The sequence below is a fragment of the Pelecanus crispus genome, chromosome 3, assembly GCF_030463565.1.
Source record: "Pelecanus crispus isolate bPelCri1 chromosome 3, bPelCri1.pri, whole genome shotgun sequence".
Taxonomy (NCBI): domain Eukaryota; kingdom Metazoa; phylum Chordata; class Aves; order Pelecaniformes; family Pelecanidae; genus Pelecanus; species Pelecanus crispus.
The window spans coordinates 66,696,305-66,721,799 of record NC_134645.1 but is presented as its reverse complement, the minus strand read 5'-3'; the positions used below and the strand labels follow the sequence as shown (position 1 = coordinate 66,721,799).

General features: G+C 42.5%; 2 protein-coding genes across 2 annotated transcripts; both read right to left on the bottom strand.

Moving 5' to 3' along the window:
* Positions 1-453: 453 nt before the first annotated feature.
* On the bottom strand, positions 454-4,654 carry IL22RA2 (interleukin 22 receptor subunit alpha 2). The gene is made up of 5 exons (XM_009484900.1): positions 4,558-4,654; positions 3,508-3,658; positions 2,496-2,674; positions 1,044-1,213; positions 454-609 (listed from the first exon to the last, which is right to left on the bottom strand). The coding sequence occupies exons 1-5, from the start codon at positions 4,652-4,654 to the stop codon at positions 454-456; spliced, it is 753 nt and encodes a 250-aa protein (XP_009483175.1).
* Positions 4,655-13,051: 8,397 nt separating this feature from the next.
* IFNGR1 (interferon gamma receptor 1) lies at positions 13,052-24,896 on the bottom strand. Its single transcript, XM_009484899.2, has 6 exons — positions 24,805-24,896; positions 24,220-24,392; positions 22,561-22,721; positions 21,636-21,813; positions 20,392-20,507; positions 13,052-14,301 (listed from the first exon to the last, which is right to left on the bottom strand). The coding sequence occupies exons 1-6, from the start codon at positions 24,846-24,848 to the stop codon at positions 13,816-13,818; spliced, it is 1,158 nt and encodes a 385-aa protein (XP_009483174.2). The 5' UTR covers positions 24,849-24,896; the 3' UTR covers positions 13,052-13,815.
* Between the last annotated feature and the right edge of the window lie 599 nt (positions 24,897-25,495).

Here is a 25,495-nt window from a genome sequence, read left to right as displayed (position 1 = left end):
GAACAAAATTGCAGAGCTTGCAGCAGAATTGCATGTTAATAAAGTTGGAGTTCACTCATTTTCCTAGTTAATTATTACTTGACAGCAATAAAAACTGATGAAAGCAATACTATGTATAATTGTTTAAAGAAAGGGAAGAAATTGTTTAAAGAAAGGGAATAGGGAGGTGTTTCTGAGGACCATACCAACATGCAAATAATTATCCACGACGTTCCTCTAGTCTTGGCTGTATCATTCTTACCTGGTGTGAAACTAGCTGAGAGGATGTAAGAACTCTGGCTAATATTGTCATAAGGTGTATCAAACCACCACATATGGGATGGCAGGTTTTATGCCACACCTTTTTTTCTCCTTTTGGAGAGTATCTGCCTTTGGTGAGGGGAGAGCTCTTGACTTCCAGAGCCATCTCCAGTTTCAGCTGGTGACTTACCTGTCGCAGAGCTGCCAGCTCTGTCACTGCAGCACGGTGCATTGCCTGCTGCTGTAGGCACTGCTGCGGTCCAGCATTGGCATGTACATTTTAGCCACGATGCAGTAGCTGACTCCAGGCCTCAAATTTTCTATTTTAATAACCTTCTCTTTTCCTTCATACACCAGGACTCTGTGTTGCTTCAGACAGAGCAGAGTAAAAACAACTAGTCAACCACCTTACCCTAGCAAGTGTGTCTGTGAGTAAAGTTTGATAAGAACAGAGGATGTAGAGCAGCATGTGGACTTGCACAGAGTCAATAGCATTAATGACTTATTTATGGTTTTTAAAGAAAATCTCCCCCCCCCCAAATCTCCCTCCTGTCCTAGTTTTTTAATCTAGGTCTTAGAGTATTAAATACTAAGTTGATGGGAAAGAATAAAGGGAAGAATTACAACTCAATTCAAGCAAATTCAATTCCTGAAAAATAAGCCTACTTTGTTTTCAAATACTTGCAGAGTCATCGATGCTCTCACAATCCCAGAAGACTATTTCAACTGTAAAATAAGAATGGTGTGTCCATACTTTCCTGGATTTTCAATGGTAAAGGGTTCATATTTGAATATGCACTTACCTCATTTAGCAAGTTGTTAATTATGAAGACTTGATATAGCAGATCATAATAATTTGTCATTGGCATCTTGCTGCCTTTCTTCCTTTTATAAGGAGAACGTGGAGCCTGGAGCTTTAGTATTATGGTTTTGTTGCTATGAACCACAGTTACCGTCGGAGGACCTATCATAGCTAAGGAAAAAACCCAAAGCTATGATCACAATTATAGTTTATTAATAATGTTTCACAGAACACAACTGGAATCTATTCAACAATTTAATGTTCATGTTACAAACAATATATTATGCTGTATTTACTGTTAAAGTGCCACTTTGTAAATCCTTACTTCTTGGTGGCTATTGCTTAGGACATTTTGGGGGTGACATTTCCTGTGTTTGTAAATCTATCTTTGAGCCAAACTTTTTTAAATCTCTCAGAGCTCTGTGTTGCTGACTGCAGGCTGGTCAAGCAAAATGCTTTGGATTCTTTGCCCTGATTTCCTTTCCCCCCATATTTATCTGTGTGCTTGGACTGCATAAACCAGCTATTTGAACGATTTCAGTTATGCCAAGGACGCAGCTTCAATCATTCCTTCCAAATTTTTTGCAATCTGCTTAGTTAAACAGCTAAGGGTTCAAGCTAGCGCCTGCATGCCTGTGCAGGCAGGCCCAGAGATGGGGGGAGACAGCGCAGCAGCTGCCCCACGCATCTCTCCAGGAGGAGGAGGTGGCACAGGGCAAGATGGGCTGTTGCTGCTTGCAAGGTACTGCCTTATGTCAAAGCTTGTGGTTTCATCTGTGCAGGAGACTCAAGGTAGTTTGCACTTCAGGGCTGCGAAGTGATCTGCGCTGACATTCACAACTCAATTTTGCATTGACCAGTGAGGGAAAACTGGTTAATCCATGGGGAACTTACTGGTAGGTACACTGGTACTGCTCAGCGTTTTGACAGTCCTTCAATTTCTAACATACTATGGCACTGTAATGACTGTACTAATTAAAAGCTTTGAGCACATCCTTTCTAAACACAGTGCAGTCAGGAAAACACATAAATGCAAGAAGAATGGTGGCCACACAGCTCTCAGCTCTCTTCTCCGTTTTTGCCCCAAGCAGAGAACTTTTCCTTCTTTTCCACCTTGTGTCCAGTCCTTCCAGCAGCTCCAAAAAAGGCTGAAAATAATTTGTATGGTTCCATGCCTTGAGGAAGAGGTTGAGTTTAAAGGGAGCCAGGCACTTCTGATCCCCTAATTGTTGATAAGTGGCTGCTTATCCATAATTGGTTGGCTTGCAAGTGTGGGGAAAATTATTTCATCACAACACTTCACCTGAGAGCTATTGACTTGCAACTTCTTTTAGTACAGCTTTGCAGCTAGAAAAAGATTACTCATGTTTACAAATTGTGAGCAGAACTGATGTATTCCATGCCACAGAAAATCCAATTCCTTTCTCAGAGAGACCCATATGTTTGCACTTACTTTCTCGCCAGGGAGTGAATCTGCAGCTGAGGCTCCAGTCGGAATAGACGCCAGCTGACATGGCTTTCACTCTGCCATAGTAAGGCTCTTGGATGTCAGAGGTCTCATTCGTTAGGTCACAGACATGGTTTTGAATCCCCCAGCAGTCATCTTTGTTTTGCCATGTGCTCTGCCCATACCTATGGAGAAAGAGGAGGAAGGATGTAAGCTTTAGCTACCGCCGACTGGGTCTGTACAGCTTTTTAACCGCCTGTTTTAACTCGGCGGTACTGACAGGCGTTCTGCTGTGGAAACTAACCCTTCAACTCGATGACAGGGAAGATTGTTTTCATGGGTGTTTGGGAGCTACAGGTTTGTGTCTTTTCTGAAAGAAACCTGAAGCAGAGACGTGGGTCACCAGCCCTGTAGGAAGCCACTGCATACTTGCCCCTTGGGAGAGGTGGGCAAGCTTTGGCTTAGCCAGTGTGTTCAATGATGGGCAGAATGCTGGTTTCCACCAGCTAATTTCTCAAAGGCAATAGTGATTTCAGGTGCTCGCCAGGTGTGCCAGGGACAGGAGCGTACCTCCTTTGAGGACCAGCCCCTAGCGCTGCCTCAAGTTTGCCGTGCGAGGCACCCTGTGGCACTGTCGTGGGCAAGGTGGGCCACCAAAATACCTTAAATGTCCTATTGCAGAAGTACCTGACCTAGCTAGACCTGCTTCAGGCAGGCAGTTGGAGCCGGTGACCTCCAGAGGTCCCCTGCAAACTACATTTTTCTGCAAGTCTATGGTGCAATGAGGGTGCAGAGGGTGTTGCTGGAGGTACTTGTTCCCTGCCTGCCTCGGGCTGTTCAGCTGCACCTTATGGGCTATTGATAAGTGCAGCAACAACCAAGAGCTGGAAGGTGAGCAGGATGTGGCTGTTCCCTGGGTATGGGGAGAATATCCTGTGTCACCTGAGAAATCCCTTTGATGTGCCAAGCAGGGATGGGCCCCAGCCCAGCGGGAGGCTGGAGTTCCCCCAGTACTTACACTTTGTACTGCACAAAGTAGACCGTGTCTCTTGCCTCTCTGGTCCTTCCAGGCTGCCAATGCAAAGTGCTGTTGAAGTTTAATGAACGAAACTCTACCTTCTGCGGCTTAATCGAATCTTGCAGGTCTTGGTTTTCCAAAACTAAAATCGCTGCAAGTTATAAGAAACAATAACGATGTGTTTGTCACAGACACACTCCCCCGTACTGAAATTGGGGTGTGTTGCTACAGCTCATTTGGTTTCATGACTAGCAGGCTGCAGGGAAATGAAATCTCTTGGATTGCATGTTCAAAACTTTCCAAGTCACACTGAGGAGATCGAGCAGTTACAGAACAAACACATTTAGTATTATGAAAGGAACACATTTATGTGGTTTGGGGTTTTTTTTCATTTTTGCTTAGTGAGTTTACTGCTGTGAAAGATGCCTGATGGGCATCCCAGGACACAAACCCTTCGGATCAATGCAGAGCCTGCAGTAAGCAGCCCCATCAGTAGTTAAAGTCGAGGGCTCTTTCCTCCAGAGCTCAGCTTTAACCTGCAGGGATTATAGCTTGTTTAACTGTTGCCACAGCTGTGTTTATCAGCTCTTGCCTAATAAAAAATAACCTGAGATTCACTGACTTTCCAGTCTGCACTACTGGAAAAAGCTGCCTGACAATTTTCAAGATAATCCACTTTCAAACAGTGATGGCTACTGATGACAGAATCAGTTAACGACCTCTCTGAAGCATCCAAATCCTAACATTTTTCTGGGTTTTGTGACCCAGATGACTGCAGCTTTATCCCTGGCATAGCACAGAATCAGGTAATACTTGCACTAGTTGAACTGCAACTGGTAATACATCCATGAGGAAATTTAATGGGCAACACGCTTGTTTCATCTGCATTTCAGAACCTTGAAAGACAAACTAACAGGCTAATTTGCAAGTGACTGGACTTATGAAACCAACCAAAAAAGATCCAGAGATTTCTTGACTCACCCAGAGATTCAATGACATACCCAGCACCCTCCTCCCCACATAGGAAAAGAGCAGAAAGCCTTTACTTACTCATTGTCTCATCCTGAAGCAGGTGCATCAGTAAGCAGAGGGAGGAAAGCGTGATGCCCCTCATGCTTAGGAGAGCAGCTCCATGACTGAAGAGCATCTCTCTTCCTCTTGGGCATGTCTTATGAGGAAGTAGTTGTTAAACACTCCAGAGTTCCCCTTATTTTCAGCGGTTTCCAAAATCCCCGGCTTGGCTTTGGTTTAATTGAGCTGGAAAACATGGGAGTTGCTCTAAATTAAACATAAGCCATTGTTCTTACTTGGCAGCTGTGGTCACTCTGAAGTTTGGAACTAATTATGAACCAAACCAGCATGAAAAAGTCCTTTTTTTTTTTTTAGGCACTAATTCCCACATGATGTCTGGCAATATTGCTTTATCCCATAAATTTGTCACACAAGCTTGCTTGCTTGCCATGCTAAGATTTTTTTTTTATGTATGTATGTATTTATTTATTTATTTATCAGCTCACTAGTTGCTCAGAGCTGAAGAGCACAAATTTTGCTGCAAATGCGTAAAAGACCTACCCATGGGATGCCGTCTGACTTGGTGGTCTGTCTTCGGGTCGAATGCAAGTGGATGGAGTTTGCAGGTCTGTTTGCGGCAGGATGTTATCTAGGAATATATCATTGGAGGAACGAGGGACTGTGAAATCGCTGGCAGCCGTGCTGTTGGGCAGCGCATCCACACCACGCTGGTTGCTGGAGAGATGCTGGGAGGCTGGGGCACTGCCAGCCTCTGGGCAGGGAACGGGGAGGTGAGCCCAGCCCATCGGGCCAAAGTGCCACTCTATGTTGGACTTTCAGACTGCCAGGACTCCTATGCCCCAACTGGTGTGGGTGTGCCGCGACGCTGCCTGCACAAATATTGGCGTTTGTCGCCGCTGTCCTGAATCCTGCCTTTCCAATATGCACATCCCTGCGAGCCTGACGGCAGGGCTGGGGATGCCAGAGCTCCCCGGAGAAAGCAATCATGCTTTGCGTTTGTAAATGCTTTAATGCCACGTGTGTGCCTGCCCGGTGGCAGCCAGGTTTCGTGCTGCCGGGATGTGTGGAAAGCTCAGCCGAGTCGGTTGTGGGCGGCGAACGTGGTGCCGCTGGAGGCAGCTGGGACCTTGCTGGCCCTGCTGCCCAGCCTTGCCCCTCACTCTTCCCTCCCCAAAAGCTCCCCGGTGCTGACATCCATGTGTACTTCGCTGCTCGTGCACCAGTGCATCTGGGCAGAAGTCAGGATGCATTCTCCTTTTGCAAGCTCCTGTTGACAAGCAAGAAGAGAAAACCCAAATTTTGTATGACATAGCACAGCACTATGTAACAATGCCCGCTAGAGAAATAATGGATGTGAAGGCTACCTCTCTGCAGAAACAAAAATTTGCCTAATAATCTTCTTTACTTTGGGAAAAGGTGCAACTTCTGGTTCAGATTAAGGTGTTTTTTTATTTAAAGGCAACCGGTTATACTCAGCAAACCGGACAACATCTAATCAAGAAGCTGGCCTCGGTCAGGTTCATGGGCACAGGCTCTCAGTTCAGCTGATCACCCATACCTCATTATCCAAGCACCAAACCTGCAGCAGATACATTAAAACGCTAGATGTGTAGCTTTGCATAATTAAGTAGGTAACCCAATTAAGGGAATTAACGAACTGAGAAGAAATGCAGAAGAAAACCCAACCAAAACGGAGGTAGAAGGCAGAAAGGCCACCCTGCCATCACCGGCTGGGAACTTTTTATCTATCCATTTCCCAAAAGTGTTTTCAAAATCAATGACCTTTAAGTAGTTCCCCACACCAAATGCAATTAGTATTTCATCATATTATACGAGCTCAAGTGCAGGAATAGGGAACTTTTATAAACGGATCACCAGACTGAAATGTCATCCGAGTTTAGTCACAGGTTGAGTATTTGCTTACTTGAATTGTACCAACACACCTTCCTGTACCCCGTGTAACAGCCCATTGCCAGGAGCTGAAGTGTGGAGCTTTGCCAAAATCGCTTTTGATGGCGGTTCCTCCTACGAACGCAGAGCTGAGGGCCAGCCTGCCTGGCGCCAGTGGGTTTCGCTCAGAAAAGGCTGCTCTGATAGGTGGTGAAACGGGGAAAGAGATGCTCATCCCGTGGAAAAACTTGGGGTTTCCTGCGCGCTGCACTCTGATAGTGCTTTATCTGCGATTGGACTTGGCAGCCTGAAGTAATCGGTAACTCTTCACATAGTTTTTGTGATTATTGAAACAACTGCTGGTAATCCCCAGGTTATCAGCATCCATACCATTGCCCTGCTCATCAACATCCGTCATGCTGCTTCAGTGCTTTGTGTGGTAGAAATAGCTATAGTCAAACACCAGCTACACACACACATATATACAGACATGTACATACACACACGTCTTGGGTTTCATAGAATACATGTATAGTACATTTAAAAATGTAAACAACTGAGGAACGCTATAGGATGACGTGTGCTGCAATGCTATTTAAAATATGAGAACTTGTAAAAAACAATATTGTTTAAGAATACTCCGAAACAGTACTTTATGAAGAAATGGAAAATGAAAATGTATTGCTTTCCCCAGCAGAGTCCACCGAAGCAGTTACACCGCTAGCTCATCCTAGCTTACGCTGGAGCATCTTTTTGATCCAAACTTTTGTGAAACAGCAGTACTGATGTTTCTGTGAACCGACATAGAACCACGGGCATGAGAACTTTTTCCATTTCTGGAATAAAAACCTATCCGAATGCTGGGTAGACAGATTTCCTTCTCTTGAGGACTGGATATTGCTACACAGAGGTAGGGGTCATGTACATTCTTGCTGGAGGCTGCCTGACTCACAGCACCGCCTCATTGGTTTTGGTTTTTTTTTCTTTCTCTCTTGAATGAGTTGTTTCCTATCCATAAGAGGAGAAAATTTAACCCTGGAACTGCTTCTGCAGCATCACCTTTGGCTTTTCAGATGTGTGTCTCTGATACTTGCAGTGGATGTGAGGGTGGGTTTCCCTTAAACACCTGGATGAGCGTGCAGGAAGATGAAGGAAGGGGAGAACCTCCTGAAACATGCAGAGAATACTTCTAGCAACCGGCAGAGGCCAGACAAGTCTCTCTCGTGTGTGGCATTTCACAGAAACTGGCAATGAAAAAGGAGTGGTTCAGATTATTCTGGATCCAAAGACTATTCCCAATTGGGGCCGTACTTTTCAGTCTTTCACCCTCCTAAGCACCAGCGTGGACTCACAGAAAAGCCGCTCTTGGGAGGGGGCTCCGGAGGTCATCCAGCCCAGCCTAACGCTCAGAGCAGCGCTAGCCCACACTTAACCACTTCCATTGTGAGCTTTTCCCCCGTATCTCTTAGCGGGATTCCCCCGCTGCAACTTACGACAGCCGCTTTTTGTGTTTTGATTGGAGGCCGCAGAGAAAAGTCTGTCTTTATTGCAAATGTTTATGTAGTTGGCAACTGCAATTAGATCCCCTCCCCAGCCGTCGCCTCTCCCAGCTGAAGGGACCCAGCTCCCTCAGCCTCTTCTGGTCTGTCATGTGCCCTTCGCCACCTCAGGGGGGAGTGGGAAAACAAATCACTACACACACACAAAACAAAAACAGAAAAAAAAAAAAAAAAAAAAGAAAACAAGAAAAAAAAAGATCGTCCCCCAAGTCAGGCAGGAGGGACTTTTTTGATTTTTTTTCACAGCCCTTCAGGGAAGAGGCATTGCATCACATGGGTTCTTACAGAGAAGTTTCTGAGGAAGCAAGGCTGACTTTCAGGGCACAGCACATGCTTTCACTGCTTCCTGCCCACAGGTACGAACTGTTCAACCCTCACTGTTAAAGGGCTCGGGTCAACATTTTAAAGATTACGGTTAGAAATTCCCAATGCCATAGCTGCACTTTGACAGTGAAACATTTGAACATAAAGATGAAGACCTGCTGAAGGCTCACTGTGGAGCAAGTCATTATTTGCACATACAATATTTATTTAACGATGTGCAAGACACTGAATTGCACCAGGAATTTAGTAACCAACACTAACATTCATTAGGAACTGTAGGTAATACCAAACCCCAAAATAGCTCAAAGCCTTTTATTTAAATGACAAGCTGCTTTAAAATTGTCATTTTTTCTCATTTGCAAAGCCATGTGTTTTTTTTTTTTTCCCCTCTACTGCTCAGAAGTGCTGTAGCTTGTTTAAGCCCATTGAGAAAAGACTTGTGTGCCTTCAGGTTGTGGGTCCCTCACCAAATCATCTACAGACAAAAACCCACCAGCTTAGAGACACGTGGAATTCATATTCCATAGTTCATTGCTTTTGCTCAGGTAATCTTTATAGGAAAGGTGCCAGGAGATCACTTAGCCAGCAGAAACCACAGATAAGCCTGGTAGAGAGGTACAACACAAACATTGCTCACGCTCTCTTGGTCCACCTACTACAGTAAAGAAAGGAAGGTTCAAAGCCTGGTAGTGCCAATGCTCACTCTTTCCAACACACCGCCACCAAAAGCAGCTGAGGCAACGCCTCAAACATTACCCGTGTGGGCAGGATAAGACCCACGCATTCATTGTTTCATCGGCAGCGGTTGGAACTCTCTGTGCCTGGCCACCGAAGCCCTGTCTGGACCGCAGACTGCGCCGGCCTGACTCACCACGCAGCACGAGAAGGGCGAGAGGTTGGCAGGCACGCGCCGGGAGGGAGATGCAAGGAACTGGGATGCTTGCCCCCACATCTGCAATCAAGGCTTGGGCTGCAGAAGGCGTGAATGGTTCTGGTAGCTACTTCGGGCAATAAAACCTGGAAAGATGCAAGCTCCAGGGGTTTCCCTGGCCAAAGGAAAAAAAAAGAAAGAGAAGAAAAAAAAAAAGAAACTGCCTTTCACTCATCTCTTCTGCATGATGCAGCTTCGTAAGCATCACACTTTCCAGCCAGTGGCTCAGTTCTGTGGTTGTCTTTCAAATTCTCAATATCATCTCCGTATCATCCAAGGACTGCGAACTCTAGAAGCTCACTCTATTCTAACAACAGCCTGCACCACCATCATCTCCCAAATACCGCTATTGAATCTGTAAACACCCTGTAATTTTGAGTTGTTTGGTGTTTTTTGTTGTTGTTTTTTTGTTGGTGTTTTTTTTTTTAATACGACATCTCAGATCTTGTGTGGCTGCAGTTTCCTGCCATTCAGGAATGAGTGCACTGAGCTTTTCAGGACAGAATCCTCCATGCTCAGCATAACTGGTTTTCACACTTCTCAGAGGTGTTAGTTTCGAGCTTACTGCAACATGACCATTCAACCAAAAAATTTAGATCACCCCATGATACTTACTTGCAAGTGTCCTGGTTTCAGCTGGGATAAATTTTCTTCCTAGCAGCTGGCATAGTGCTGTGTTTTGGATTTAGTATAAGAATGCTGGTAACACACTGATGTTTTAGTTGTTGCTAAGTACTGCTTATGCTAGTCAAGGACTTTTCAGCTTCCCATGCTCTGCCAGGTGCACAAGAAGCTGGGAGGCGGCACAGCCAAGATAGTTGATCCAAACTGACCAAAGGGCTATTCCATACCATATGACATCATGATCAGTATATAAACTGGGGGGTTGGCCAGGGGGCAAGCAATCGCTGCTCAGGGACTAGCTGGGCATCAGTCGGCGGGTGGTGAGCAATTGCATTGTGCATCACTTGCTTTGTATATTTTTATTATTATTATTTTGCCTTCCTTCTCTGTCCTGTTAAACTGTCTTTACCTCAACCCATGAATTTTACTTTTTTTCCAGTTCTCTCCCCCACCCCACTGGGAGGGGGAGAGTGAGCAAACAGCTGTGTAGTGTTTAGCTGCCTGCCGGGTTAAATCACAACAGCCAAAAAGCTTTGTTCCATGTTCTTTTTCTCACAGGAAATGAAATTTGGCATCTCTCAAATAAAATTGCTGGGTTTGCATTTAATTGCATTTGCAGCAGGGTGCAATCGTGGCGGTCGTTTTCAATGGCCTCAACTCTAGCAAATTTAGTAGCAGAAAGCACACACCACTACCTACAGTTCCTGTCTTCTGGGATGGGACTGCACATGCCCTCCACCCTTCCTCTAATTAACTGAGTTGCTATTAACTTGCAAAACAACCCCCAAAACAGCCCTCATCCCTCTCCAAGATCAACTACTGGAGTACAGCAAAGTCACCACCTCACATCTGTACAGGAGAGAGACCTCTATCAAAAAATATGTCAATGTAAATCACATCCGCAAAGTCAGACTTCCACTGCTGCCTGAAGCGAGTGGTATTTCACCCAAAGGATACCTTGACAAATGAGAAGTGACCTACGTTTAAAACTAGCTCTTCTACATGCCCATACAGCTGGCAAGGAGAATCCAGTAACTGGCTACATATAATTACACACATAATACTGCCCACAGTGTTTTCTATTCATTTTCAATAATGCTCAAGCATACACATGTAACTTGAACTGAGCAAGCTTCAAAAGCAGATTTAGTCTTCAGTACAAAAGCAAATAGTAATAGTAAGAAAGAGGGGAGCATATGCATTTGCATTCTGAGATTTTTTTTTTTATTTCAATGTAAAAACGTGAAATTTACAGTATTTACAAGTAGTTCAGTTACAAACTTCAGACAAGAACCAAAGTATGTTCAGCAGGCCCCTTGTGGATAATTATGTTCCTACAGTCAGGAGGACTTGCATTAGACATTAGAAAACACTTTCTAGGGGTAAAGAACTCCTGAAATAAAATGCCTGATGGGGTCGTGGAGTCTTTAGACAAATGCGTAGGAGGAATGCTGCAGTTCCAGGGAGAAGAATGAACCATAGACACCACCCAGCCGCTTGCTCACTCCATGGTGGAACAGGGGAGAGAATCAGAAGAGTAAAAGTGAGAAAACTCATGGGTTGAGACAAAGACAGTTTGATAGGTAAAGCAAGAGCTGCACACACGAGCAAAGCAAAACAAGGAATTCCTTCACTCCTTCCCATTGGCAGGCAGGTGTTCAGCCATCTCCAGGAAAGCAGGCCTCCATCACATGTAACGGTTACTTGGGAAGACAAACGCCATCACTCCGAACGTCCCCTGCTTCCTCCTTCTTCCCCCAGCTTGATATGCTGAGCATGACGTCATATGGCATGGAATATCCCTTTGGTCCATTGGGGTCAGCTGTCCTGGCTGTGTCCCCTCCCAGCTTCTTGTGCACCCCCAGCCTACTCGCTGGTGGGGTGGGGTGAGACGCAGAAAAGACCTTGACTCTGTGTGAGCACTGCTCAGCAGTAACTAAAACATCCCTGTGTTATCATCATTTTCAGCACAAATCCAAAACATAGCACCATAGCAGCTACTATGAAGAAAATTAACTCTATCCCAGCCAAAATCAGCACAAGAATGATATTTTTTTTTTAAACTACATTATTGATTTACGTGGAAAAAACGTAAAAGCACAACATTTGATGCTTCTGTGCCAGCATGCAGTATTACCACAACACTTCATTGTTAATTGCAGATCTGATAATAAAAAGTTACAATGTCCACACAAAAATGAGAACTAAGTAAGTTCTTAGAAATATTGTCAGGCATTAGGCCAAAGCCGTGTGACACAATTTCTCCTGCACAGGACATAATGTTTTGGAATCTTATATTCCATCATCCCCCAAATCATCTTTAGGAGACAGGAAGGGAGGAATGCTGAGCAGCCATAACAAGAGCAAAACTCACCTGAAACAGCTTGAAGCAGCGAAACCTTCTATGTGTGTCATACTGGATAGCCGATATGTATGTAAAAGGCATGAATATTAAATGATTTTGAACCTGTAAATGTTAGGCACTGATATCCTGCATCGAGGTGCTATGCATGAATATCCAGAAGCTTAAGCAAACTACTACTTCATCACAAGAGTATTAGTTTATTCATTTAAACTCATGTAGTAGTTAAGTGCAAATGCATAGATGAGTACTACCTGGCAGCTTCCAAACCACACGGCTCAGATACTTGGTACTACAGAACTGCAAAAGCAAGGCTAACTAGCTGTAGCTAGTAAGGCATTTCCGCATTCCCTGTCCCAAGAAGTCCTCACATTGCAGGCTGCTGGATTGCATCCTAGCAGAAATACCATCGTGCACTTGCCCTGTTTTTAGGAGCTCTCTTAATATCACTACTAGCAAGTGCTGGAAACAAGACTGGGGGAAATAGAGCTTATTGACCCAGGGAGCACATTCTTGTCTCACTGTGGCCTCCCCTTTTCAGCTAGTCACAGCTAATAAAAGAATCTGGTGCTTGGTGCACCCTTAAACTTCTTTATTTCACAATTATAAAACCTGCAAGTTGGCCCGAGCAATTTAAACATCTGAACTATCCCTGTGCTATTGGCTACTTGTTAAGTACCCAGCACACAGAAGACATACCTGCAGGGAGGGTGGTAATTCAGTGGCTTTTGTAATTCCAGTGCAGAAACTGGCATTAAAAAATACATTTAACCTTGCAAAAGTTACAAGAGGAGGTCAGTTGTGCGCGCGCGCGTGTGTGTGTGTGCGTCCGCCCCCTACAACAAGTGCACGCAAAGCACTCATGCTCCTGTGCTTGATTTTCAGCTTACAAAATAACAATCATCAGATACTGGTTTCCCTTTCAAACGTACAAAGAAACAGTCCTGGAAGTACATACTTCTAGCTGCAGAAACAACTATAAGTAACCGGTTCTTGGCCATGGAATCAAATTCTTAAGATATACAGGAAAAGGCTATAGGCATATGCTTACTTAAAAGAAACAACAGTCCTTTGTTTAATTCAAAAGTACTCTTCAAGAGAAAAAGACAAGCAAGAGAATACCTTCAATAAAGGCAAAAACTCTCAAATACTTCTTGCACATCTCTATCATAACCAAGTAAAGGACTTCTTAAGCTTTATGTTCATCAAATTGATTTTGAAAAGGATTTGAAACAGAAAAATGATACAGCTACTGTTTTATACTCCTGCGCGAAGTCTGTAGTCCATAGAGTACTGTTAAAAAAACAAAAAGAGTGCTATTTCAAATAGGAAATAGCGAGTTATGTCATATACACAAACACTTCTAGAAGTGGTCATTATGAAATTTCTCCCTACTTTTTATGCCTTTCTCAGGCACTACTTTCAGTCCCGTTTCAGGATCCCACTGTACTAAGTTGTACATTAGTTATTCTGGTTGGATCAGAACAAGTACAACTTGCTGATGTTTGTAATATCATCTAGGCTTCCCATAATCTTCAGTAATGCTGTTCTTCCTGAGTTGTGGTTAAACGCTTCAGCTATCCTGGTTAGTCAGTTGGCCTGTAAGCAATGACAGGCTGTTCTTCGCCAACATCTATCAGCATATCTAATGGCACATGAGGCTTGTCATAGCCAGAAAACTTGAGACAGCTGCTTGGAATGGCTGTTGGTTGTATTTTTGTGGCAGAAACCTCTGGGCCTGAAGAGTTACTGCATGTATCCGTTCGGCTACTGTCAGAAGTGAAATAACTCTCTTTTACTTTGCGATTCTGTTCATTATCAGAAGATACCTCCTCTGTGCACTCCTGCACAGACACCTCTTCTGCTTTGGCCGGTGCCTCTGGGGGAGGAACAGAAGATGCTCCTTCACTGGAATTCTCAGGACTAACAGTTTCTTCCTTTGGCTCTACCTCCAGTGACGTTACTTCATCAGTTGCTGACTGGCCTGGCATGATGCTTATTACAGATACGTATTTTGTCTCCGACTTTGATTCTAGAATGCTGTCTGTGTTCAGGTTTCTTATCACACTGACCTTAAATGGAAAAAAAAAAAACAAACAAAAAACTTTTAGTTCTCCATAATCTACTAATTCATTGGCTTTATCTTCTGCCAAAGTATAGATGTTAAAAAAAAAAAATATACAAGTTCATAATACAAATTTAATGTCATTACAACCAATCCCAACAGAAATCAGCACAATTAGAATCTGGCACGGTCATTAGCCTATGACTTCAACTGTTTCATTAGCTCATTCATGCAAGCTCTTGAAAATGCTTTCGATGTGCCAACACATCTGCAAGGACCAAATCCACTTCATGCCACCCACTGTAGGTTAAGTCATTTGAAGTTTGCAACGTAGAGGAAAACAGCAAAGGAAGAAAAAGCTGTCATACTCTTCAACTAACTGAGGAAACCTTTCATACTCTCTAGCTAATGAGTGTCACTTGCAATGACTGTAATATTTTGTGGCAACTGCCTCAACTGTGAGGGAAGTTGAGAACTTTAGAAAGCAATCTTTACAATGACATAAGAACCTTTATGCACACCCAGTAGTCATAGCTGTGCTGAAGTCTTCCTAGTTATTTCTCCTGTGTCTCAGAATAAGCACCCCCTCAATGCTGCGACAAACTCTCATGTTTCACTTTGAAACCCCTCCACATACATTCCTAATGGCCAGGCTCCAGCTTGTTTTAAATGATTATGACGTGCCTTCAGGCTGTTTAGATTCTTCTGTTTTTTTTTTTTTTAAAAGGTATTTTCAAGAATACATATGAAAAACAAAGTAGGGTAAGTTTTCAGCTGTATGACCGTGTTCCCTAAAGCTAACGGAAAGCATGGAGAGAAAGGGTTATGCAATTAATAGCATCCTTTTCCAAATTTCATAATTGACTATATATGTGCATCATGGACTATCAAGTACTATAAACTAATTTCTTAATAATATGTACACAATCACTGGGTTTTGAGATACCTTGTAAAAAAAAAAAATCTGACTGAAAATGCAGGGTGAGGGAAATGTGGAAGCAAGGGATGTAGGTAGGAGAATCACAGAATTGTTTAGGTTGGAAAAGACTTTTAAGAAGAGGGGGAGAAAAATAATGTCGTTCCAGAAAAGCTACAAATAGCCAAAAAGAACCTCCCAGCCTGTATTAGTGTAAGAACTGAGAGCGCCATCAAAACCAGATGATCAAATCTGACTGTGCTTTTCAAGAATCCTCCTTGATCAGCAGGCTGCAAGGCCGTACCTTTACATTCATACCTTCACAGTGTGCCAACTTCATTAGAACCTGCCTTCATCTCTCACTTCAGCCCCATTACCTTTCCCCTCAGTTGCCCTGGTAACTGTTGATGGTACTGTGGTTTATGCTGGATCAATGAAACTATTGGCATTTAATAAACCAACCAACCCACCCACCCCACCACAAAGCAAGCAAACACCCCCTGGAGAGCATTCTTTGTAATCTAAGTGAGTTTCACAAACAGCTGTGTTAGCACCACTAAGGTGAGGTGATCCCCTTGGGAATTGAGGACCACCACTGGAAAACTAGGAAAAAGGGCATTAAGGTGGCTCCAGACACTGAGAACAGACCACACTACAACCTCACTACCATTCAGCAATCATCCTCTCTGGATGCTCATTTTCTGTTACGCAGAAACAGTCAGAATACTGTATAAAGAACATTCAGAGTAATTTCCATGAGTACATATGGCAACCAACCATTCATAAGAAGCAGATGCTTAAAAGATAGTTGCAGAAACCAGAATACAATCAATAATGCATAGATGCTGAAAATGTTATGAACAGCTGGTAGGATTAATGTACCTTTCGAAAATCTGTTTATACAGATACGTGAAAAAATATTGGATACTTATGCTATTCCGACACTGACCTTGAAGGGACCAGCAGCTGTAGTTTTTTGGGGGGTAGCAGAAATCTGCCTCCAATAGTCACACAGTAAGCAACAAGAGAAGATAATTCTCTGTGTAAGCTGGAATACTTGAGGAATGCGAATTAAAACAAAATGCCATGGAAACGATGGCTAAAAGCTGCATTTACAACTTCCTATCTCTCCCCCATACCAGTACATGTTATACTGAAGTGAAAACCAAAACCCAGTGAGTTCTCCTTTCCATCCTTTTAGGATTTTCACATGGCTCAAAATTATAGTCCTAAAAATGTGTTAAGGGAACACCCTGTACTCTACACAGGTTCTACATTTCACAGTGCCAGCTGACAATGCTTAGAGATGGACCCCAAGGATGAACTAAGTACCCTCTATACAACTACATCCCGGACTTTTGTTCTCAAAAAGGAAACCCATTTTTCTCTTGGTGAGTTTTTGACCAAAGCAAGATGGTGCAAACACTCCTAATTCCCATCCGTGAAAGAAGGAAGCCTTCAGAAGAAAACACTCTTGTGGGTTTCCTGGTACCAAAGGTTCTTTAAGAGTCACTGAGTAACGACTACAAGACAATTTAGTAATTCATGCAGTTATTTCTAGCTTCAAAGAGAAGAATCACAGCCTACTACACTAACTGGAATGCAATTCAAAGCATCTTAAGTAACAAGGGTAATTAAGATATGGTTGCTATTGGAAGAAAAGTACTTATCATAGGTAAGTTAATATTTTTCTTTCGCGTACACTATCTAATACCAGCAAAGTGACAGCCAGCGAGCTTAAGCTGGATGTCAGCAGTATTTCCTGGCATGTGCAGGTGCTCAGATATCTTCCTGTCTCCAATGACAGCACCTGAACCTTCAACAGACTAGAGAGATACACCAGTGGAAGCCAGGGTCAAGGATAAATATAAATAACATATCCCAAGGAATCCATAACAGTTAAGGTAATCAACAGTTTATTTCCTAACTTTCTTTTCTAAGGGCTTGTCCACCTACGAATTCCCAGTAACTTTCATGTGCACATCTTCTGGAGGAGAGTTTGAGAAGTCCATTTCAGATCTTACTAGGACCTTGACAAAATCTGCATGGCCTTTGCATAGTTCCACAACAAATTAATGCTGGGTAAACGTGTAAGCAGGAGGCTATCTTACTGCCCTATAGGCACTCACAGGAAAAAAAAAAAAAATTCACAAAAGCTAACAAAGCAGCGTCTCTCTTGTAAGATGACAATTATTTGTGGCAAATATCAGTTAAAATTTACAGGAACGATTACAATTTCTCCAAATCAAAAATATATGTTGTATAACCAAACCAGCCAGAGTCACCAAGAAAATTCCTAAGTGTTTTGTGAACATCTGTAAGCGTTCTACAAATATAGTGAGACGCAGCCTTGCCATTCCTGTTAGGCTCAGAAAAAGCACCAGCAGGCAGCACAAAAGTTGACTTAAGTATAAGCTAAAAATGAAAGTTGATGCTTTTCAATGACTCTTTCTCTTAGAGTGGGTGTTTTCTACCCACTAAAATATTTGCTACCATTTAAAGATAAGAGGCACTGAAAAAAAAAGACAGTGAAGTTAAAGCAGAGGGGGATGCCCACAGTGTATCAGTAAATTAAGGCCAGGCTCCTTTTAAAAAGGGTAAGCCCTTATCACAAATCTTACAATAAAAATCTAGGACAGGACAAATCACGCACAGGACAAACTGGAATGACTGAAGATGGTGGGTGGAAGGAAATGGCCTCTTGAAATACTGTTTGTGAGACAAATGAACGAAAATGAATGGCTCTAACTACAGCTGGACTGCTGAAACATCAGATTCTTGTGATCCAGCAGCAGACAAGCGTGATGAAGTCTTGTAAAGGCATCTGTCCCATTTCATTAGATGCATATTCCTGGTAGGATTCTACTACGAATAAGGATGTTTAAAACATTTAAATGAACATTTTCTCTAATGAAGGTAATCATTCAATGCCCATACTGAAAGACAGCTGCACTGTGGAAGTAGGACCTGTACATGACGGACATGTTATTCTTGGGAGGCACAAACAGCGTAGAAAAGACCATCTAAAAGTTCTTGAGATCTAAATGGCAATGGATTCTTTTCTTCTTTTCTTTGGGTATATGAGACTCTCAAAGGCAGCTACTTGATGGTTACTTTCTCATTTTCCCTTCCGTTGGAGAATTCCAACTTGCTGAAAGTCACTCCAATGATGTTTTAGCATCTACTTAAAGACACCAGGAAGCAGATCACTGGAGGGCAGCAGTCCTAAGGTAGGACAGCTTGCCTAGCCTTTTAACAGATGGAAAAAACTCCCTACATGTTTCATTTTCAGACAACCTCCGGTAAAGCACTTTGGTCACAACCTGTACAGAAAGAACTGTCTAGTGCACATTCAAAAGGTCAGTGACAGGCTCGCAGCTCCAAGAAGTCTACAGAGAGAACTTCATATCACCAAACTTATTATTCATACTAATTATTTACATTATGCATTATTTTAAATGATTATTAAAAATCTATAATTAATCTAAGATATTAATTATTCATTTTTACCATCCTACATTATTCATATCACCTGCACTGAAACTATCCTTACAAGCTCTGCAATTTATATTTGTCACTAGAGACTTCAATGGAAAAGGACAGAATCACAGAATATCCCGAGATGGAAGGGATCCACAAGGATCACAGGGTCCAACTCCTGACTCCACTCAGGACAACCTAGAAGTTAAACCATACATCTAAGAGCATGGTTCAAATGCTTCTTGAACATTGACAGGCTTGGGGCCGTGACCATCAGGCAGGTTTCTCTCATCTGATTTTTTTTGAAGTCTATAGTGTGAATGGCTCTCTCTGAACTAGTCTCATGACTCCGTCACAGTCCATGGAGAGAAACAGGCATTTTAGAGTGTTTTGTCTGACCAGAAAGGTGTATTATTCTAGAGTGAGATGAATCATCTTGTGCTGCACAAGCTGATGGACTACATTACTGCTTACTACAAAGGGACCTAGCTAGCATCACTGGCTTGGACATCTCCACTTAGTCAGAGCAATTTCACCTCCTAATATTCTATTCTAAAGAAAGCAGGCTCCAGGCAGATCTTAGGCATCCAGCTACCCCTGCACTACAGAGGATTCACTTTAAAGGGTCTTGAAGACCACAGAATTGAAGATCATTGCCTCTTCTCTCTAGAAGCATCCGCTGAGAAGATACACTCTTGATATGATTACCATTTACCACCATCTCACATAGTTCTTGAAAGCTGTTTCAACTGCTCCTGATTGTTCAGTTGCTGTGACTAACAAGACACCAGGAGGACGTTCTAACAGTACTTGTCAGATACTCCGCTCTTGCCAGATGTGCAAGCAAGGAGTGCTGCTGCTCCTTAAGGAACATCCACTCTGTTTCTCAAGAACGGCTACAGGGAGCTTTTTAGGTAGAGCAGCTGCTGACCTCTCCTCCCCGTGACTGCTCAGTGTGAGAGCAGACTGCCCCTAGTTGCTCTTCCCTCTTCCTAACAGCACTATTACTCCCCCCTCCTCCTTACTCTGCCATCACTTTAAGAACACTGTAGCACTTAGCAGTATCACAACATCACCATGTAAAGGAAGCAACCTCACAGGTGTCCAGTGACAGGACAAGAGGAAATGGGCACAAACTGAAACACATGGAATTCCATCTGAAGGTAAGAAAACAGTTTTTCCTGTCAGGGTGGTTAAACACTGGAATAGGTTGCCCAGAGCAGTTGTGGAGTCTCCTTCCTTGGAGGGAGGTATGCAAAACCCAACAGGACAAAGTCCTGGGCAACCTGCTCTCACTGACCCTGCTTGAGCAAAAGGGTTGGACTAGACAATCTTTCAAAAAGTCTCCTCCGACCTCAGCGATTCTGTGGTTCTGTGTCTTTGCTACTAGAATGAATACAAACCTGTCTATGTACACACACATTGGGTTTTTAAGAACTAAGTTCTCAAACTAGACCAACTACTGCTACTTCAGTTAAAAAGAGACTGAAGTCTAGTGGTAAAACAAATACCAGGCATCTGGTTGCAGATGCTGTCAGAATATTAGACCGGTATAAATCCCAAATGTCTATGAGACTGTGGGGGGGAAGAAAAAAAAAAAAAAAAAAAAAGACGACAAGATAGGCATAAAGATGTTATAGTTATAAAAAGTTACCTAGCTGGATATTAAAAATCTGACGCAGATAAGAAGTCTGAACTTACCAAAGACTTAGGCAGCTTTATGTTCTTCTTCCTTAGTTTCTTGCAGCCACAACATACTGTCAGAATTAGACTCATGCTCAGAATAACACCACACAAAATGATGACATCTTGTGTGCCTAAGAAGTTAGAGCAAAATCTGTCAGGGGGTTTGGAAAAATAAACCATTGCTGTATCACTTAGAATAACGTCAGAAATGGTAATAGCTCAGAATGCTTAGCTGTAATGTGTTAATTTGTCAATTTATCACCTTTTTTCACTCAAGAAAACTTAATTTATAAAGCATTGTAGCAAGTAAATAAGAATTAGAATGACAGAAGAGTTTCAATTTACATAAACACAACCATGGTTTTGTAGAGGTAAAGGAATTTTATAACTAATTTTTTGTTCCTTAGAGATGACAAGTGGGGATGAACAGGTTTGTATGTTTTCCATGTGACAGCATATTAACTGACACACTAATTACACATGGTCTATGTACAATAAAATTAAAACATGAAATCTTCCAAAATAACAGCATTGTTAACTATTGCTAGTATGATTCCACTAGGCTGACTCTCCTTAATGCCCTCCCCCTCAATCATACCGCTGCTCTTGTGTGTAAAAGAAAGAACACAACTGCTTCTATCAATTTTATCCCTTTTCTCTAGTGAAGTTTTGGGCCATAATGACGTAACATTAAGACATTTTTAAGAGGTTATCACAGATATGAAATTGGGTCACCAGCTGCCTTTGTTCTCTTTAATAAGAAAAAGATGTCAATACCTCAATTTTATGACCACAAGTTTATAGTTGCTTCAAACTCAAGAAAGTCTGTATACATTTTCCTCAGGGATGATACTGAGCAAAAAGCCATTTGTGGAGAGACAGACAATGCTTCTGAAAATCATATAACTCAGTGAATGATCCACTTCTCATTTGTTAATTACACAATGATCAGGTGCAATGGAAACAGGCTTTGTAATACCAGTGAAGCAGGAAAAGCACCCCACCCCACCCCCCCCCCACCCCCCCCCCCCCCCAAAAAAAAAAAGGTCAGGGTTACTTGAAAATAATACATGATCTTTAAAGGGCTTTGGAACTGGGAAAGTGCATTTGGAAAAGAATGACCATGCTTTCCCTTTTTTTAATATTCTCCCACAGGCATCCAAGTCATCTCATGGCTACACCAGAGCTCAAATACTTAGCTAGAACAGATCTCTGGTCAGACTCAGTATCTTCTTACAAAAGTTTTAGAATCCTCTTACTCAATGTCTGCCTGAGAGGAACATGAATGCAGCTTTCTTCAGATGGGGCACCAATCATCAGATCGTCATATAAACTTCCCTTTGCTGAAACACAGTAAGTGGAACCTTCAGCAGGAACTGGGATCTTGAGGCTACATTTATACAAGGTACAGTTTTCTTCAGAGAACTCTTCTTTACTCTGCAAAAAAATGAAAGTCACATTATATCGTTTGACTCAATACAACACCACGAATGTTACAGTATCTTCCAACACTTCAAAAAAATGTTAAAACACTCGTAGATGTGGATCCTACATCATCTATGTGCCTATCCATATGCCTTGCAGAAGCTGCATGAACTTCGGCTATCAGCTTATGAGCTACCTTAAGATGTTGTATTCGATCAGACCATGGTGCTTTCAGCTAAAATTTGTGCTCTTCATAGTTGAGATTCACACCCCTAATTCACTTATAGAACTTATACCTGGATGCATATGAAAAGGTAACTGTAAATAAATGTACCTACTATCATTTTCCTCAAGTTCACCCTCCACGATTGCTAAATAAAGTGGTATCAATATCTTGAAAGGTAGTCTTCTTAAATGAAAGGTCTAGCTAGACAAGTGAAAGGGGCACAAGTAAAGTTACCAATGTTTTAGCATGTACACAGAAACAATACCATGGGTTCAAGTAACTATCTTGTGTACAGCTAATAACAAAAATGACATTCTTGCATAAGACCTCCATTTGGACAACTAAAATCCAGACCTTCCGCTCACATATCTCACTGTGACACACTTGACATTTTAGGGCTTCGGTAGTCCTATGTTACAGTCAACTGTTTTCTTGATATCTGTTGGCTCTGTGTGTCATAGGAGTGAACCCCTTGTTTATGCGTTTAAGGTAAACAAGTATTTTTAATTTGAAGTTTTCATTTTGAAACTTACCCGATTATTAATATCCCAAAAAGTCACCAAGTACGTGAGCTCTGAATAAACATCTCTGACCCAAGGAAGAAACTCCACAGATGGGAATGCAGGATGGTAAATATCAACCATGATTTCATCACTGTGCCTGGAGAGATTCAGTTTTGGTGGTCCTATTTTTCCTGCAACACATTGCACCCTTGCTATTAGGCCAAAGCTTTTAACATAAAATACATTATTTATAGTTAACTTGACAAAATTCATCACAGATTTGAGAAGAATTACATGGTTATTTCAATGCTGTTAATATCGCGTAGCTGTGACACTTGGAAGTAACAGAGGCATTTGGATACATTCATGAATCTGCTTCTAAAATGGAAACAGAGATTGTCCGTGCAGAATTTCACTGTTAAGCAATCCAACTTTCCTATACACATAAGGCCATAAAAACTCAGCTCACTGACAACAGGAAAAAAAACAACAAAGCAATTAAACATATATATGCAAATGAGAACAGAACACAAAATACTGCTGACTAGATCCCACCATAAATCATGCTCAGCTAAAAACAATACTGTACTGGAACAAAGGCTATCTGAAAATCTAAACAAATCTCACCCTGAGCAACAGTACTTAAGAAGCCTGATTTCCAATGGCAATGGCCTACGAGAGTTTTTGGTGTCTAATAATCTGACCGAACACATGAGCTTCTTGTTCAACGGGAAAACAATTTTGCCTCTCTCCTCCATACCTGGCTATCAGTTTCCTGCAAACTCTCAAACTCAGCATTATTACCATGACTTCTGTCCCTCTGTCAAACACTGGAAACCAGCCACTGATTCCATGTCACGGGAGTGCTGGCTGGGGAGGGGATCATAGTGGAAAACAAAGAGGGACTCACTTCTTCAGCTCCAGCAATGCAGAAATCCAGCTATAGATACAGCACAGCCCAAGTCAGGGAGAATCTCACGGGCAATGTCCTGCCTGAAAGCTATACGTCGAGAATGAAGCAAGTACAAGAGGAAGTCTCTCAGTCTTTCCTCACTCTCTTGTGTCTGCTTTGCACTGCCCATGCAATGCTGGGACCTGCCCTGCTGTTTTGGACAGGTTGGCCTAGAGTCTAGACACCCAATTTACCTTTACAATATGGATGCCAAAAACGGATTTCTCCTGAAGCAGCCCAGAGGATTTACATGAAGAATGAGTAACTGCTAGATATCCAGCGACAGTGGACTCCCATAGCTTCTAGATAGTATCTAGACACTCAAAGCTATCAGTACGTGGGACTATAGTGTCAAGCAAGGCATCACCAACCACCTGAATGCTCCTTCAATGATGCCAAAAGGTCCACAGCTTCCAGTGGCAGTTTCCTACCCCAAACTGGTGTCTGGGACACCAGGCAATAATATGGGAAGGATGCACGGAATGCACCGTCAGCATCACTTTCTTGCCTTTAGAAGTTTTGAAAATATTCAGATACCACAGTGACAGGGCTAACAAGTCCCTACAGAAGCAGAACTACAGAAGTTCCTACTGAACAACCATCATGCTTCATTTCACCCTCCGCTCCTAACTTCATGATATTCCCAAATGAGACACAATTATACAGCAAAAAGGATAATTACAACTTTTTACATTTTGGGAAAAAAATTACAGGGTTTAGTTTATGATGGAACTTACCATGCTTTTGCAAAATAAACTCATTTGTCTCAACATACTCAGACTGCTGTGACCCAACAACAGCTTTAATTCGAAGCCAGTGAGAGACAAAAGGATCATGTATTTCCCTTGAGAGATCACAAAAACGAGCTGAAATGTTCACACAAGTTGAGACGACCTTATAGTAACCTATGCTGTAAAACAGATCAAGTAATAGTTAATACAATTTCAATTGTATTGAAACATATTGCACAATGCAATGCCTGTGACAAAACGTCTGTGAGGGTGACTGAGCACTGGCACAGGTTGCCCAGGGGGTTGTGCAGTCTCCATCCCTGGAGATATTCAAAAGCCATCTGGACATGGTCCTGGGCAACTGGGTCTAGGTGATTCTGCTGGAGCAGGGGGGTTGGACCACGTGACCTCCAGAGGTCCCTGCCAACCTCAACCATCCTGTTACTTGACAAATTTTGCCTTAATTTACACTTAGGCAACCTTCACCCTACACTACTTCACCACACAGAAACAAAAGAATTTACCATCGACTGATTGCTTTCATATGCTTCTAGAGAGTATCAGACATAGGAAATGACAAAAAGAACTTACTTGTAAGGTTTGACTTCCACAATAAAATGAGGAGTTTCAGACATAGGTGGGTACTGCCAATGCAAGAAAGTTTTGAAATTTTCAGATGTTACTACAATCTGCGTTGGTGAAGGCACTAGAAGAAACAGAACAATGGCACTTTGATAAATGGACCTAGTCAAACATAAGAACAGCCAAACACATTTCTAAATTGTTTGGAAAAGGCAATACACTAGAAAATACACTGGAAAAATTAGACATAAAAATTGCAAATACTTCTCTCCAAATGGACTAGTTTGTCACCAGTATGAACACATATGAGCACTGCAAGCTGATTTATTATTCTTCTCTCCTGAGAGACAGCTTGCTTCTTGTTTGCAACCCAGAACCTCAGATGACCCATGCCCCTTGAAAGCAAGTCCATCAGATAGCCCATACTGGGTTCATAAGCTGTGATGATCATACCCCTCTGTTGGTATTATACGGCTATACCAGCAAGACAGACAGTATGAATTTACTGAAGTTAGAGGAGATTAGCCCAGCTCCTGTAGCTTTCTCTTGCTCTTCAGAAACTAAATCGGGATGCGGGGGGTGGGGGGGCACATGGGGGAGAGGGGATGCGAAGGCTGCAGTACTAGGGTCTACGCTCCAGGGGAGTCCTACTGAATCCTACTGCCTCCTGACTCAGCCTTGCCAAAAGGCAACAGGCCTG